At 30.9% G+C, this 18,997-nt stretch overlaps 1 protein-coding gene across 1 annotated transcript; it reads left to right on the forward strand.

Moving 5' to 3' along the window:
* Window positions 1–5,808: 5,808 nt before the first annotated feature.
* On the forward strand, window positions 5,809–10,118 carry LOC104894704 (transcription factor MYB14). The gene is made up of 3 exons (XM_010680994.4): window positions 5,809–6,119; window positions 6,379–6,508; window positions 9,179–10,118. The coding sequence occupies exons 1-3, from the start codon at window positions 5,987–5,989 to the stop codon at window positions 9,828–9,830; spliced, it is 915 nt and encodes a 304-aa protein (XP_010679296.1). The 5' UTR covers window positions 5,809–5,986; the 3' UTR covers window positions 9,831–10,118.
* The last annotated feature ends 8,879 nt before the right edge of the window (window positions 10,119–18,997 follow it).

Raw genomic sequence — 18,997 nt, forward strand, 5'->3', positions numbered from 1 at the left:
AGCTAACCAGTCAGCCCTCTGAGCTGATAAGATTTCATCAATTTTCTCCCGAAATTCTTCATGGGGCCCTGGAAAAACCAACCCCAGTTTGTTGGCAAATGCTATGACATCATCAGGGGAGATATTTGTTGAATTTGGGGAGGAAGGGATGGGGTGATGGGAAGAAGGTGAAGGTGAAGAATGGTTTTTGTTAGGGGATTTCAGTTTTTTTTCGCGCTTCATTCTCTTCTTTTTGAGTTTTCTCAGTCTTTTGGTTTCATGGGCAAATTTGATTGGGGTTGGTATGACGGATTCAAAACCAGGTGGGAATGTTGGACCAGAGTCAAATGAGGAAGAAGAAGATGAGGCTTTGGCCCTGGTGAGTGGGTTGAATTTGTTCAGCATGGGGATAGGGGAGTTTTTTTGGGTGAGCAAAATCGAATTTGAGTTGGGCTTGGGTGAAGTTTTTGGTTTGGAGGATAGGTTTGGGAGTGGGGGATTTTTTTCAGTTGTTGGCACGTGATTATTAGAAAGTGGGGACAATTTTGGAGATTGGTTAAGGTTTATGGGGTTTTGATTGGGGTCATTATGAGGGAATGATGAGGTTTGCGGTCCCAAAAGGTGGGGCTGCCAAGTTTGTTCATTTGTCGGGTAATTAAATAGTATGCCACACTTTTCAAAAAGAGGGTTAGTGCATGTTTCAGGTGGAGCTGGCGTTTTGTATGCCTCATTCATACTGAAAGTTCTCTGTACTGATGGTGATGTTTCATGTGCCAGCTGGAAGGTTTCAATAGACGACTGATGGGTTTCTTCCATGCATTGATTTTGTGGACTTTTCACATCCCAGTTTTCGAGGACATCTTCATCATCATCATCATCACACCTTTTTTCACTTTCCTTTGGTGTCTGATGCTTTGATGAATTTGAAATTGAGTGGTGTTGCATATCCGATTCAGAGATGAAAATTGGGTATTTTTTTTCCCCGAGGCTGAAGAACATCTTGCAATTGATTTTAAAGAGGCAATCTGAGATTAAAGATATTCGGGCCCCAGTGAAGTTTGAGTATTCTATGGACGTTACTCTCCCAAATACACTGCCAATCTGATGGAAGTTCTCATAATTCCATGCTGAGAAAGGGACTCCTCGGACGATTAATTCCAATGATCTCCATTGCTGGGCTACTGACATATTCACATTCCTCAAGTCAATAAACCATTTTTCTAACCACTGACTTTCTACCATTGCAAGTTTATCTTCGTATGTTTCAAATGTGACAAGGTGCATTAGTCCCCCAAGAGGCTTAATTGATAGGCAGTTAACACCCTCCGAGAGAATACTATCCATTAGGACAGATGATGGTTGTGAGGATAGGGCTACTGCTATTAGACTCCTGTTGAACATCTCTTCATTTTCTGGACTTCGTTTCCCTTCTATTATCAATGCGAACTCATCATCAATTATTTCATCTCTGATCCTGTTCCGGGCATCCTCCGTTGCTTCTCCTAATATTTTTGAACTGACTATTCGAGCTGCTGAGGGTTTTTTGAGAAAAAAATCTGGTTGGGCATCAATTTCTTGGATTTTTTCAAGAGGTTGGGGTTTATGGCTAAATTGGGTGGGCTTAGGGGGGGTGGCTTTTGGAGCTGTGTTTGGGTGTGTTTTAGGCATTGGGTTTTCCTGGGACACCTCCTTGTATGACCTATGATCTCTGAGTGAGGGAGGGAGATGGTTTTTAAAACTAGGTATGGGTTTGGGGTGAGGTATTTCTCTTATGTGGGGGTGGTTATGGTGCTGTGGGATATATTTTTCAGTTTTAGCGAATTGGACTTTGAGTCTTCTTCCTTCTAGCTTGATGCCATCCATTTCTCGAATGGCCTGAAATGGTGACTGGGCTCCGGAAAATCTAATGAAAGCATATCTGAAGCGTGGGTTTGGGTTCTGGGTTGGAGGAATGACTGTGTTTAGGATTTCACCGAATTTCCTGAATAAATTTTCTATATCAGATGGTAAGGTGTCAGGGGGAAGTTGGGATATGTGAATTGTTTTTGATGCTTGGGGAGGTTTTGATGTAGGTTTGTGGGATCTGTTTCTGGTTACTTTGATCCATGTTTCATGGTTGTTTTCCTTCGTTAAGTTCTCTCTCTCCTGGTTCTCTCTCTCGCTCTTTCTCTCTCTAGCCATTTTTTTACTTTGTTTTTAATTTGAATGTATTAAATTAAGTCAAGCTCCACCAAAATAGTTATACTTTATATCTATTAAATATTTATATTTTATAATAACACTCCCTCCACTTCTTTCATATATTATAAATAAATTTAACAAGGAAAAAAGAAGTGCTGGGATATTTCCTTAGCATGTTATGCATGCCTTACACACCAATGTGTTGGTGTTTCCTTCAGGCTAATAGCCTTGTAGGGGTTAGCCCTTGTGCTGACTTAATTTCCTAATAATAAAAATTAAAAAATAAAAAATAGGTTTAGCCAGTTAGCTATAACTATAAGCGAAGTCAAGTCAAAATTTGATCTGATTAAATTGAGCTCAAACTTAAGTCGAATTTAAATAATTGTTCGAGCTTGACTCAATAAGAAATCTTTAAGTTTGATCGGTGCTTGGCTGACTTGATCAACCAGGTTTAGTAAATACTTCCTTTAGTTACACATACATGCAAAATTTTGAGTTTTTTGCACAATTCATACCCCTAATCATTTTGTAGAGTGTCGTTTAATTACTCTTGATGTATATTAACATCTTATGAACTTTTTATAATTTTACTAATTGTTAATTAGAGATATTAATGATCAAAGTTACGCATAAAAATCAAATAAATTGGAGTCTTGATCCTTGTGGTTGAAGATTTATAGTAAAATCTTATTAAAATTCTAAAAACTACTAGTATTTTATTGAATGAGTTTGCCGAACATGCAAGCTAAACGTAGTTATTTACAATTTCAACTCATTTTCGGCTCGAGCTGTATATTATTGAGTTGGAACTCACCTCATTTAGATTCTTAATATCTTCATTTTTCTATTAATAAAAATTTGATCTTGAAAAGTAATACACTAAGACAAATTTATTATGTTCCATGTACATTATAATATTTATTTTAATATATACTTCTATATTAGTGAAATCACAAACAAGTGAACAATGCCACATGAAATAGGTAAAAAAAAAATAAAAAAATAGTGCGAGTAAATATAAGATTTAGGTCAACAAGCATTGTAAATTCCTTCAGGCATCACTATAGTAGTGAAAAATATTTGTGACTTGCTATCAATATATATCAATTAAGTTTGTGGTGGACAATTTTTCTTGGACGTAGGAAGTACGTGGCATGGGGGATCGATCTAGAAAATAAATGAGGCTACTTGGAAATGGTGAAAAATTTATATCGAACATGGTTTTACGAGTTACGCTAGGTTCATATCTTTTTTCATTTTTTTGTGTGCAAATAAGTTATGCTAGTAAATGCACGTATAATCTGTTTGGTAAATAATACTCTATCCGTTTCAAAATATAAGACACACCCATTTTATTTTTTTCATTCCATATTATTTGTAATACTTTGACCAAAAAATTCTCACATTTGTGGTCAAAGTGTTTTCAAGTAATTTAGAGTAGAACTATTCAAAAAAAAAAAAAAAAAAAGTAATTTAGAGTAGAAAAGGTATAAGTTTATAAAAATTGTACCATTAGATTTGTCTTTAAAATTACTCTAACAACTTTATTTTCTATTCAATAGAACTATGTAATTTCACACTCAAATCAACATGTGTTGTGTTTGGACATTGGATATTAAAAAATGCATGTAATTCTAGAACTCCATAATATACTTCTGGTATAAGCGTTGAGAATTGAGATTGAAATCTATTCATGATCATGATTAAAAGAACGAAAAAATCGATATAAATAATTTAATTTCATCTATTTTTTCAATATAATCTAAACTTTAAATTATTTTAGAATAATTCTAATTTCTCGGAGGAATTTTTTAAATTAATCTAAATTGTTAATTTTCTTATACTATCCTAAAATTGTGAATATTTTAAAAGAATAATAGTTCAAAGTTGAGATTATTTTGATAAAATATGTGATAATTGGGATTATTCATGTCATCAATATATTCATGAGAAAAGTAATGTTATTACAAAGTATAGCAAAGTTAAATTGAACAAATTCGAGTTGTTTGGCCTCGTATTGGATAAAATTATGTTTAGATCTTTTGATTAATTGACTTCAAGTTAAGAGCCTGTTGAATTCAACTTATTTTTGCATATATGAACTTAGGTAAACTTAATTAAACTTATGTAAATAAATTTATCTGAACTTATTAGTCCTTATTAGATGTTATGTGCACTTAATATAACTCATTTTGTTAGAGTGTCAGACCTTATGTTTTATGAAGTAAACTTATTTGAACTTATTAGACAATATTACACTTTATCTAACTTAATTTTTCTGATAAGGATTGAAAATAAAGTAAACGAAACCTTCCTAAATTGAAATGGGAAATGGGATGTTTATCCACGCATTGCAAACATTCTAAACATTCTTTGCGCCATTACATAATGATACAATTTTTAAAAAAATCTCAAAGGAAGCTGCTAAATTAAATCAAGACTTTTTATGCTAATAAATCAATTAGTATTCCCTTTAACATTTTTCCTATAAAGGATGTGAGAATAAATCAAAGAAATCCACTATTATTTGAACAAATTTCTTACTTTAAGAACTTCTCTCATACTTTCAAAAATTATTAAAAGAGACAGTCTAATTTTAATATAAAAATAGACCTAGTAACTAAATGGATTAAACTAGTCACCTAATGAAATAAACTTAGTTATTATTGAGCTAGTTTTCTTTTAAAATTAAATTTACCATTGCCTAATTTAAATTAAAAAATAGGCGGTCTTCTACAAGACAAACTCCTCATACTTTTTCTCGTATTTTCTCTTGTTTTTTTTATTAGTGATATAAATCTTTCACCTTGTCCAACACAAGACAAATTAGACAATTAAGATTACTATATATAAAATTAAATTTATTGAACATTTCAATGGAAAAACAAGAAATAACATTTAAAAACTTAGGAAATATAAGAGAAGCATATCCAAAATCGAAATTTATTTCCCTATCTATACTTTGGCCATGTTTGGTAATTAGAGGTTAGCTGTTGGTAGTTAGTTGTTTGCATTAGCTGTTAGCGGTTAGCTTATTTTACTAGCGGTTTGTGTGAAAGTGTTTGGTATATAAATGTTAGCTGATTGATACGTTATTAGATGAAATGACCAATAAGGATACTAAAATAATTTACTAGTGAGGATTTTTAGGTAAAAATTAGTAATAAATTTGACCAACTTTACGATATAATAGTAATTACACAACTAAATTCACAAACCTTTCTTTCAAAAAACTCCTAGTAATAACTTTTTAAAAATTAGACGTACTTTTGGACTCAAACCTCTCTTTCAATTTTCTCTCAGCTAAACACTTCCATTAAAAGTTTAGATCAGTCAAACCTCTCTATTCATCCCAAACCTCTCTTTTTACCCCCAAACTATGTATCAACCAAATTACACCCCCTAACCTCACCTATTAAGCTAAAATAACCATTAACAAAACAATTTTAAACTAAAATGTGTGTACAATATGATCTCCATATTCATGCATATGGAAATGCAATCATTGACAATCCTCAAGGATTGTGTTTCTAACTTTTTTCATATTTTTATTCAATTTTTCTCTTTTCTATGTTGGACTTTGTGGGTCATTATCAACCATCAAGTACACATACTATTATATATAATATGTATATATATATTACACCCAAACTAAATTAAATTCCCTGAACATTTGTGTACTAGTGAGTATCAACTAAGAAGTTTAGAGAGAGAAAGAAAAACTCACAAAAAAAATTGCTCTAAACCCAAAAAATAATCACAAATATTTGATTCATATATAATTTCTTTCTCAAAGAAAAAAAAAATTAAAAGGAGGAGAGAGAAAATGGGAAGAGCTCCATGTTGTGAGAAGATGGGGTTGAAGAAAGGTCCATGGACTCCTGAAGAAGATCAACTCTTGATTAATTACATTCAAATTAATGGTCATAGTAATTGGCGTGCACTTCCTAAACAAGCTGGTAATTATATTTTAATTATGTTTTATATAAATATTATTATTATTTAATTTTCCTGAAAAAAATTAGGATTTTTTTTCTTATTTTTGTGGAGTTATTATACTACATCCGTTTTTTTATTATGTGCAACGATTTGACATAAAGTAGAGAGCGGAAATGTCTAATCGTTGCAAATAATAAAAAACGGAGGTTTATAATTATATAACTAGTTTTTTGTGGAAAATTTTTGACATTTTTGGGTTATAAATGTGTTTGATTTTAGGTTTATTAAGATGTGGGAAGAGTTGCAGGTTGAGATGGACAAATTATTTGAGACCTGATATTAAAAGAGGAAACTTTACTCAAGAAGAAGAAGAAACTATTATTAAGTTGCATGAAATGCTTGGAAATAGGTATGTTATCATGAAATTCATGCATCTTTTTTTTTTTTTTTTTGAGCCAATTTCTAAGTTAAAAATTAGTTGTGGAAGAAGAAATAATATGATCTCATTTTTTTTTTGTAAAAATATATTTTTCATGGTTTACTTAAATATAAACAACTAAACTTAAATTTAAAGTACATTTTTTGTTGTAATTTTCTTGGTAAAGTATGACTAAATTAAAGAGCTCCATTGTTTATTTTTTTTTGTCAAATTTATTAATCTCTTACTGTAATATTTCATAATATAAATATTAAAGTAATTAATGTGACTTAATTAGCTCTTGATTTATCTTAATATATACTATAGTATTTTATTTTGTTAAGTTTATAATAACATACTAATTTAAAATGTAATTTAGTTAAAAGGAGTACGTTGAAAAATAAAAGTCAATTATTTGAGGAGAAAGTGCATAGTATCTTATGTGCTTTTTTTTTTAGTGTAGATTTTTGGTCCTCTTCCTTTGTCATTGTCAATATAGGTATGCGCCAATTAGTCCATATAAAAACTCTTAACTTTTCACTGTTGAAGCCAATTGACCTACACTACTAATAAATAACTATTTAATGTCTAATAGTTGCAAATAATATAAAACAGAGATAGTAATTTTCTTAATTTACCTCAGTAAGAAGTACTATGTTCAAGTATATTAATTTAATTACGTTCAATTTCTTTTTATACTTAAAGAGAATCTCAAAAGCTTACATCGAACACGTCCTAAATCCTAAATAATTTAAAGTATTAGGGTATGTTCTCTTCGGCATAAAACAGCTGAACTGAAATGAATAGTGATATGTGAGTATAAAAATACTGTCAAGAGTTAAGCTAAGTTGAACCGAACTGAAAATAAGTTGGGAAGAACAGACTCTTAATAGTATGATTGTTAATTTGTTATACGTATCTCAAAAACTCATCTTTTAGAGATATACTGATATAAATATAGTTGTCAGTTTGTCACGCTTGCATCATAACTGAAAAAGAGAGTATTATACATAATATAAGCTTTAATAATATTACGTATACTTTTATTTAAGCCTTCCCTCATGATTCACGAAGAAGTGGGCCTAACATCAAAATTTGTCGCATATCCATTTGCACTTAAAATAGTAAAATCATGTGGGCTGCTTACAAGATTCCTGAGGTGGCTCTGACCTCTATAATTGTTAAATCAGAGCACATACTTCTATTTGTGGGATTCCATTGCTACTATTATGGCTAGATAGGAACACTTCTGTAATGAACTAGTGAAAAATGGGTAATTTGGTAAATTTTCACTTTATGCTGGTTTTATTCTCTCTTGTTAGTTTCAAACTATATACTTCCTCCGTTTTTTATTAGATGTTACACTTTTCAAATCACGGACTCCTAGGTGATTTTTGGAGAGGAGAGAGATAGAGAGGATGAAAAACAAAAGGGTCCCATGTGAACATGTGATAGGAGAGAGATAGAGAGAAGTTATTACCCAAAATAAAAGTGTAACATCTAATTTAAAACTTCCTAAAATAGAAAGTGTAACATCTAAAAAAAACGGAGGAAGTACTTTTTTTGGTTTCTTCATAGTTTATTCACTTTATTTTGGCAGAAAATCGAGGAGGAAGTACAAAAATATGAGAGAGAGAAACTGAAAGGGGGAAAAGAAACTAAAAACGGGTTAAAATATTAAAAAAATAGATGACATTGATGGAAAATTTGGAGAAAGTAGTGAGACATGTTACCAAGAATAGAAAAAACAACAGTGTGTAGCTAAAAAGAAATAGACCAAAAAAAAAATGTATAGATTAGACTAAGAAAGGGAGGGAGTAGAATTTAGCCAATTACACCTATTCTAGGAATACAAATCTCCCAAATTTGTGTTCTTAGTTACATGGACTCTTCAACTCACCTCAGATACCCGTGTCTACGTCACGGGCACTTGGACACTTTATTTTGGCCCAAGATCATTGAAATTTTTCATAGAATAGCCGAGTCAGACACTTGGACACGTACCCGTGCCAGACATGGGTATATGAGTCCAGGTAACACTGTTTGTGTTAATAAAGTTTTCTTTGATGTATACTAATCAAGAATTAGTGCTCGTTTGGTTGAACGTATATGACCTAATTTTATAGGAAGTTCCAATCCCGGCGAATTTTATTTCATAGCATCAATAATCTATTAACAAATACTAATAAATTGAAAAATCAATATATATATCATTTTATTGTGATGAGTGATTTCATATTCAATAAAGTCCAACAATTTTTGGAGTAGGGTTGACACTCATTAAGAGAGACAAAAAAAAAGGCAATATAAATATAAATTTGATGGTTTTTTTGCTATAAAATTTACTCCTACAAAATTTGTAGGGATCACAAGATCAGTGATTTTGTTTCTGTACTGATTTTATTGGTACAAATCGATCACGATTTACGACTGTTCTGGTCCCTGTCTATACATTAAATAAGTTTTACAATTTCAGAATGCATAGTTGCAACATTGCAACTTGACTAAAATTATTGTAACACTATAGTTTAATAACAAGGAGCTGAAATTATATAGTTTGGCTATGTACTTATGTCATCACTTTAATTGCTACAATTTTTTTTTGTCAATTGCTTGAGTAATGATTCTAATCATCACCAAAATCTCTTGGAAAATCTATAGGTGGTCCGCGATTGCAGCAAAGTTACCAGGAAGAACAGACAACGAGATTAAGAATGTATGGCACACTCATTTGAAGAAGAGGCTTCCTAAGCAAATTGAGCCAGATCAAACAGGCTCCGACATTGCCACCACCGATACTACCGTGGTACCCACCAAGAAACGAGCTCGAAAATCGAGGACAACGAAAAAGGGAGGCATTCATGAGGAGGCCCCACCAAGGAAGCACATGAAGTGCATGGATAATCTCGAGAACGACAATAACAATAACGATAACAATAATAATGACGATGATAACGACCCTACAAGTTCACTATGCGACCCTGTTTCTCCACAACCATGCACTAGTGAAGTGTCTACAATCACTAGTACTAGTGCTAGCGAAAATGACAATTGCAGCAAGGAAAATGTGGGAGAAAAGGATGGATACATAGGTGATTTCCCTGAAATTAATGATGATTTCTGGATGGAAGTATTATCTGTTGAAGATACTACTAAGTCTACCGACGATCTACATTGCATTTCGCCGGATGTTTTGATGCCGGAGCCTATGCGAGAATCGGATCCAAAGGTTCATAGCGACGATATGGATTTCTTCTGGTATAATCTTTTGACGAGATCTGATGATTTACCAGAATTTTTTGAGATGTTGTAGTAATTAGTTGTTCAAAATTAGGTAGTTAGATTCTCTAGTTCTTTTTGTTTAGAATTTGTTCCTTCTTTTTTTTACTCACATGTAATATGGTTGGAAATTTGTCAATTTGACATAACTACAGGTTTGTTTCTTTGTAACTTGAGGTATCTCCTTTGGGATAGTGTCTGCAAAGAATCAATGTCCTCATTATATTCTTGGCCACAAGAGAACACACTTTTATGCGACAAAAAATAGCCTAAAGGCTAAAACAATAAATTTTCTTATAAAAGCACAATTCTTAAGTGTCTACATGCATTTATGGTGTCGTTCTCTTCAATTATAAGCTATGAATTGCTATGTGCTCTTTCTTAATTAACTTATGACCCATCACAACTAGTGGTGTTAGGCCATTAGCGACCTCAAAGGCTAAGTAACCCTTCGACTTGAGCTTGGGGCTATCCCAAAAAAAACGAAATCGAAAAATCGTACTGAAATATCGAAACTGGTCAAAATGGGTGTTAACTGTATCGATAAAAAAAAGTCTCAACAGTACGGTTACCGAACCGATAAAATTAATAGTTAAACGGTTACGGTTATGGTTTTTGAGTGAACGGTTAACCGAAATATTTTTTTCTCTATTTTATTATTGTGAAACAATTAAATAACAGTTAATGGTTAACCAAAAAACCGTAGCGAAGAAGTGGTTAACTGCTTAGGCATTAACCGTCTAAACGGTTACGGTTCACAAGAAGAGCGAATCGAAGTATTGTTTCAGGAGCGGTTAACCACCCATGAACACCCCTAGGCATAACATCTCATAATATTTGCATTCGAGCTTGAGCTGAGTCTCGAGCTATTTTGACATTCTAATTTTTCCTATTCAACTTTAAATTTTTGGTACATTTTAGAGCTACTGTATAGGCATTAGTCTAGTGCACATTCTCAGTATTAATTTCCATTTAAATTTTATATCGTATATAAGAGCAAAAAAAATTCATATTTGCTTGTCAACTTTTTGAGTCGAAAATAGCTATATACGACTTATGAAAATTTTAACTTGAACTCGAATAGTTTAAAAACCAGTTAGATTCATCGAATCACAACTCACAAGATAATAATTGAGACCACTAGGGAGTAGGGACTATCACATTTGGAGATTTCTCTTATTTCTCTACCCTAAATGGTTTGACATATAATGTTAAGTTGGTGAGATTCAATTTAAATATGTCCCCCATTTTATTATCTTTGAAATATTGTGTCTTTTCAATTAGGAGTGTAGATTAAAGTGGTATTGCTATTATCTTTGAAATATTAGTATCATGATTCATGCATAATTGCATATCTTTAATTATCTAATACTAGCATTTTTTGCACGCGATGCGTGCTTGAATTCTTTTCAAGACAGAAACTCGATTTTTTCCGACTTATATAAAAGTCAAAATTTGAACATTAGACATACAAAGTATAATTATTTTTAGTTGCAAAATTTAATTGGTTTAGTCTCTGTCACTTAAGTCTCTCACCAGTCTCTTTTTTTTTCTTTTCAAGGTCAAAATTCTATGATCAAAATAGAAATTTTATTGAATTTATCTATGATTTCTAATATTATAATTTTTTAGTTGATTTTTAAATTAAGTACACTACTTCATATATTGTGAAGAAAGTGGACACATGGATTTCAAGTCAAATTTTTGTGAGTATGTATTGACGTTGTAGTGTATTGGTTGTAGTTTGTAAGTTAATTTTTTGGTTTTTGTAAAGTTTCATCATTTGAGTGTTTTGTATAATGTAAATTATGCAATTCTATGATTTAAGTTGACTTGTGAATGATTGTTATAATATTATTTCCAGTATTTTTATTTGAATCTCCCTTTGGTTTGTAATTGGATTTGTAATTTAGAAAGGAAAAAGGGTAAAATAGTCTCTTCATTCGGGGATACTATAGCCCCCCTTCTCTTATATAATAGAGATATGTTGTACTTTAATTCTTGAATGATATTTTACATAAACCTTTTTACCTTGATAATTAATCGCTATTATATAATAGAAAGAGATAGGTCCAAATATATGTAAAAGTTTCATTATATATAGGAAACACTATGAAAAAGTAAATAATTTTTTTCCTTGTCTAACTTCTAAATTATGATTTCACTACAAATACACCTCAGTTTTTTTTCCTTGTCTAACTTCTATATTTTGTGTTTGCACATTTATATTTAAAAATTTTCATCATTTCAATTTTTGTCCTTTTTCTAAATTTTAACACTTTGAGCTTGAATTATATTTGAATTGAAGTTTTGATTTTTTTTCATAAATTTGATATTGGATTTTTTTTTAGAAAAACAAAAATCGTTACTTTTCGCAAATTAATTTAGTTTTTTTTTTCTGAAAATGGATTTTAAAATTGTTCGCAAAAAGTTTGATATTGTTTTGCTTTTCAAAATTTATTTCTAAACATGGACTTTTTGCAAAAGTTATGGGAAAAAATTTATATATTGGCATTTTTTTTAGAAAAAACTAAATTTGTTTTATACGAAAATGAATTAAATTTAAGTCTGATTGTATAAAAGCCCTTTTGAACTCATTGTTGTCATCTCCATTTTTTTAACTACATACTCCCTCCGTCCCTTAATAGAGTGCCCATTTCTTTTTTGGACACTATTCAAAGGTAAAGAAAGCCCTCAAAAAATATTTCTAATATATAAGAAAAAACATAGTCATGTGGGGTCTTGTTTGATTCGTCTCATTACGTACATTAAGAAAATCAAACTTTTATAATTTTTACTAATATGAAATTAAAGATATTAACGATACAAAACGTGCATTGGCAAACGTGCATTGGAAAAATGGGCACTCTATTAAGGGACGGAGGGAGTAACAGTCAACTAATTTGCTATTGTTTATTTCAATTAATGTGAAATAATTTTGAAGGTTAAAAGAATTATGTACCTTTTTCGAAGTTCACAAATTGCCGATGGATGAATGTGTGATATCGCCGTCAAAATCTTATATTTTTCTCAAATTTGTATTTATAGGTAACTTTTGTGAGTATGTAATTGTGAATGGTTCTTGAGAACAGTGATTTGTAAGTAAATTTTTGAAGTAAATGTTTTTGTATGTATTGACGTTCTAGGCTATTAGTTTTACTTTGTATGTTAATTTTAAGTTTTAATAAAGTTTCCTGATTAAATTTGAGTGATTTGCGTGATTTTTATAACATGATTTTCTTAATTATATGAGTGATTTGTAAAGTTTCTTCTTTTAAGTGATTTGTGAGTGAGTGTTGTAAATTGATTTTCGGTAGTTTTTTTTGAGTCCCGATTTTAGTTTTGAGATTCCTTTTGTAATTTAGAAAGGGAAGGGAGGCAAAATAGTCAGTTCAAAAGAGGACACCATAGCTCCCCCTTCCCTTATATAATAGAGATTAAATTTACAAAAACTTAATCAATATTTTGAAAATATATGTTATATTGAAAAAATCTATATCATTTGTTTTTATATATTTGTAAAACTTAATTAACATACGCGAATATTACCCAAATCAGAATACAACAATTAAAAATACCGAAGGAGTATTATTTGAGATGTAGATTGTACATTGGGACTGACAAAATTATTTGATAGTTCTCTATTTTATTTTATTATCATTAAAGGAAACTCAGCTGTCTAGATGGATGCTGTTTTTTTTTTTTTTTGATAATTAATTATCTAGATGGATGCTTTCTAATCACTTTGATATGCATAATCTTTTTGCACATATAAAAATTATCACGAGCAATGAAAGCCATCAACAAATTGTGGTATTAAATAATTTGTCTGCTAAGAAAGCCAAAGAAATTTATTTTAATTTCTGGCAGATTTGTTGTATGAGATTCCTGATTAAAGCAGATTTTGTTGAGATAGATTTAGCTGTATCAGTAATTCAGTAGCCAATTAAGTGTTTGATTACACAAAAAAAGAGCTGTCTTTTTGCGTCTTATTTAGTGAGCCATCGGCGTGCCCCACCATGCAAGACATGTATGCTCATTTAATATGAGAAAGTAATAACCTGCCACGATTGTAAAAGCTTCTTTGCTTTGCTTTATTTTTGCTTTGTTTATGCACAAGGCTAAAGCCCTGTTCTTTTGAGGACAACTCCGATTCGGTACAGTTCAATTTAGCGCAGTTCAACTACTTTTTTCGCCCATGTTTTGAGTGTTTGTAGGGAGTACAAACAAGTGTTCAGGGATGTCTGGTTCGTGTTCGTGAGACGGGAGGAGAATCAAGTAGCGAATAATCTTGCTAAAAACTGTCGTACTAGTGATAGTGAATTGAATGTATTGAGGAACTTAACCCTACCCCCTAATTTATGTAACGACAAACTTATTTCGGATTGTAATGGGTGTTTTAAGCCCTAACTTATCTTATTAATGCTATGCTATGCCTTGTTAACAAAAAAAAAACTACTTTTTCCGCACAAATTTATTTCAATCACGTTTAATTCAATTCAGTCGTGAAGAATAAAGCCCTGTTCTTTTGAGGACAACTTCTATTTGATACAGTTCATTTTATCGCAGTTCAACAATTTTTTTCGCACATGTTTAATTCAATCAAGTTTAATTCAATTAAGTTCATTTCAATTCAGTCGTGAACAATATAGCCTTGGTATTACTTCATTTCTAAAAAAAATCTACATATTATGTTATGGGGGATAATTAAGACAATACCCCAAATGTAAAAAGGAGAAAGGCAAAATGGTGAAAGTTTTTCTTTTGAAAAGTACAAAATTAAAAGTAAATTTTTTATGAGAGAAAATATATGGATGTAGAGATGGGTCGAAGAGGTGGATAATAAGATGGAAAATGTTACCATTTTTAGATGATGTGAAAGTGTCTAGATTAATTAAAAAAGAAATTAGTTAAAAGGAAAAGTATGTAGATTAAAAAGAAATGAGGTAGTAAGATTTTTGCAACTTAGTTGGTATTTGGTTCATAAGTCCATTTCATCAATTTATTTATGTATATCCTTTTCAGTCAAATTCTACTTATATAAACTTATTAGCGTTGGAACTTACCTTTTTGTTAGAATGTACATGAACTTATTGGTAACATTATAGTGATATGTGAGAGTAAAAGTATTGTCAAGAGCTGAACTGAACTGAACTGGTCTGAACTGAACTGATCTGATCTGATCTGATCTGAATTGAATTGAACTGAACTGAATTAAACTGAACTGAAAATAAGTTGGGGATAACAGGCCCTTATTCATTTATTAATTATTATGATATGTTGGGGACAAAGAAGCAATAACGCCTTTGAGATCTTATACTTTACTTGAGACTAATTAACAAAATTATATTCCATTACCATGACTCGTTTTCCAAATGTTAGATCGAGTCACCAAAGCCCTGTTCTTCTGAACTTTAAACTGAACTAAAATGAGTTAAATTGAAATGAAACTATGAGAGTAGTTGAACGGAACATAACTTAATTGAAATTGTGCCCAAAAGTAGGGCCTAACTCACTTAATCACAATGTACATGTGGAATTCAATATATATAGCTTAGTACCTTTCAAAATCTTCGTATACTAATGAGTAATGCTTCGGTGGGTTTATTTTAAGCCCATCAAGAATGCTAGTAATGCCCTTTGAGGTTCCAAGTCCTCTTCTTGTGAGCAAATATAAAACCTAAACTTATCACCAAGATTATTTTAGAGGGCAAAACAATTAAACTAACAATACTAACTTTTGAGCCGAATTCCCCTCTCAAAACTAAAACTGAATATTAATTTATTAAGAACAGCATCATATGGTTTAATAAAATGATGGCCAAAGTTCAAGTTGAAATTATGTGTCGCATGGTGAACAAAGCATAAATAATGCCACAAAAATGGGTTTAATTTTTAAAGGTGGAAGTTTGGATAAGTGAACTTGAGTAAAGATAAAGAATGGGTCCCGTTTTCCACCTCTAGTAATGTTTTGTTTCTAATCTTACGCTCCGTTTTTTTGAACGGGCATAATATGGATAGAACTAATTTGAGAGAAATTAAATTGAATTGAAATAAATTAAACTGAAAATAAGTCCAAAATAATAAAGCCTTATTTTGATAGATGGAGTACACTGCAAAAGAAACTGGTTTAGCTAATTTTTTAAGCTATACTTAGTTGAGACTTGAGAATAACCTGTCCAATGCTTGTTTTTTAGCTGCAAAAAGAAAGAAAACTCTGTCCGATAAAAAAGAAAAAAAATGTGCTTTTAAATGTCTTAGTAGTAGAACGTTTTACTTTAACCCTTTGAAACATGTCCAATAAGACAATTCTCTCCGATCAAAACATGAGGAAACAGGCAGTGGCGGAGCCATATTAGGCCAAGTGGGTCCTTTGACTCCACTTGACAATGAAAATATAAAATTCTTTTTTACAAATTTTGATTTTTCTATTTAAAAAAAAAATAAATTTGACCACTTGATCCTAAGTAAAATTTATCAAATGTTTTTGACATCACTTAGTATTATTTCTGGATCCGTCACTTAAAACAGATTTAAGAAAAACGGGGAACATGTTATAAGATTTACTGTATATAAAAGTTTGATTAAGACGAGGAAATGGTAAGATTCATGCGTTGGTTTAACAGTTTACAGTACGTACTACGTAGCTAGATTGGACATTTTCTTGGTCATTCATAAATGATATGCCATTTGCCAAATACAGTACATATATAGTGATATAATGCGACATGATATGAAATATGATTTGATTTTCAACGACATAAATGATAAAATACATCTATCTGAGAGGTTTATAAATAGTATTCAATTATTCATGCGTAAATAAATAATGTTGGTGTGTAAACATATAATATAATGTTTGTATTGTCATGTGTTTATAGAGTAGTAAAATGAGAGAAAAACAGCACAAATACTGTAGATGCATCTTTTAGATAAATGTCTTTATCATTTCTTGGCTATGCTATATGCATGTCATTAGGTTTGCCGTTTGCATATACAATTGCAACAAATTATTGTTATTGCTATAGCTAAAACCATGTTTATCTTCACCAATTTAAGAACTTATTATTTATTCTTAGGTCTGTTCTCCCCACCTTATTTTCAGTTCAGTTCAGCTCAGTTCAGTTCAATTCAGCTCACCTTCATTTTTTTATAATCATTTTGTTAAATATTATTATTATGTTGGTCTAATTTATTTCACTAATTCTTCTTCATCATTTTTATATTATTATTATTATTATTATTATTATTATTATTATTATTATTTCATTTTGTTTATTATAGCTTTACTCATTATTATTACTATTATTATTAAAAGGAACATGGTTTAGGTCAAAAGCACAATAAACCCACATTTTTAGCCCATAAACCAATCAAATCGCGTTAAAACGGTTTATGATGTAATTTTGCTCGGTCCGACCCAATCATTATTTTTATTACTAAATATTTTTTTTGTTAAATCTAATTATTAAAATAGTAATATTAATTTATTTCTTGTATATTATTGTTATTATATAATCATCATCAAGTATTAATATATTAATACAAATAATATGAAATAATTATTATTACTTATCATTATTATCATTAATTATTATTATTAAATTATTATTTAAATATTATTTATATATTTATTACATTCAATTTAATTCAATTTAATTCAATTCAGTTCAGTTCAGTTCAGCTGTTTTCTGCCGAAGAGAACATACCCTTATTAGATTATTATGATAATATCTACTAATTCTATTTTTTTTGGTTCTTCCTAGTTACTTCATTTACTAAATTTTGATATATTTGACTTTCAATATTTGCTCTCGATAAAATGGAATGGTGTGAGTATTCGTAAAGATAGTTTTGTAATTTCATTATGTATTTCCAACATATTCGCAATACTCATCTTAATAAAACGAAATTGTGTGAATATTAGAATTCTCACTCTTCAATTTCAACACTTTCCCATCCCATATTTTAATCTCCAGACTCCCAGCAATCTCACATGTCAAACTTCCCCTTAGGGCTTTATTCAGTAGTCGTTCTTAAATAACCTATAAAATAAATCCCACAAATAAAATCGAAGATATGTTAGAGCTATATACATTTTCTTTGAGGAGTCTGAGCTATATACCTGTAAAATGACGCTACATTTTTTTAATTCTTATTTACAATCAATTATAAAGGAGAAAGATCGTAAAGAATTATCACCTCTTAGAAATCAACCGTTACAAATTTACATATTAAGAGAAGAAGGGGGAATGACTTTTCCACCCTCGATAAATCCACAATGGAATCTATACAAATATATTAAAAGGCGTGCGAAAACAAGAAACTGTGCCACGTGGCGCTCTCTCTAGCTAAGGAGTTTTAGTTCATGTAATCCATGTACAATAAAAAATTAAGAAATTGCATAGTATAAGGTTTGATCCCGAGACCTCAAGTACATATACTAAAGTTTTAACCACTAGGCTAAGTTGTATTTAGTGTTATTATCATAAAGTATTATTTTAATAAATGAAATTTTTTCTTACCCGGGGAATAGCCCGGGCCTAATAACTAGTATGATCTTATACATCGCGAATTTTAAGCAACATCTATTATGACTAGGCCCATATTAGTTGATACTATTCATGAACTTTATGGCAAAAAAAAGTTCCCCATCCCAATTTGCATTCTCTAGTATATAAACTATGTAACAAATGCAAGCTGATGAAGTGATGATCATCACTCATAATTTCTTTATGCAATATTATAGACACAATATGAGCAATTTAGGTTGGATAATGGTAGAAATATAGACCAGTAGATGATGACCATCATAAGGGCTTGGTAGTTGGTTCATGTGCTCAGAGAGTGACGACGCCTATTCGGCGAAGGCAATGTACAATTGTACACGCTCGCACTAAGGTGAGTTATGTCCTAGCCCCAACACAAGCATACTTACTACGAGGGGGGGGGGAGGGTTTTGGGTGGGTGGCCTTGTGCGAGGACAGTTAAGAGGAAATTCATCTTACCACGAATTCTTGAAATAAGGCCAAAAAAAAAAAGCGTACTTACTACTAACACGAAAAAACTTAAAATTTCTAGGTTAATGACTCACAAGAAATAAATATTAATTAATAGTATGATATAATTCATCAATATATATATATATATATATATATATGTATATATATATAGAGAGAGAGAGAGAGAGAAAGAGAGAGA

The sequence above is a fragment of the Beta vulgaris genome, chromosome 5 (assembly GCF_026745355.1).
Source record: "Beta vulgaris subsp. vulgaris cultivar EL10 chromosome 5, EL10.2, whole genome shotgun sequence".
NCBI classification, from domain to species: Eukaryota; Viridiplantae; Streptophyta; class Magnoliopsida; order Caryophyllales; family Amaranthaceae; genus Beta; species Beta vulgaris.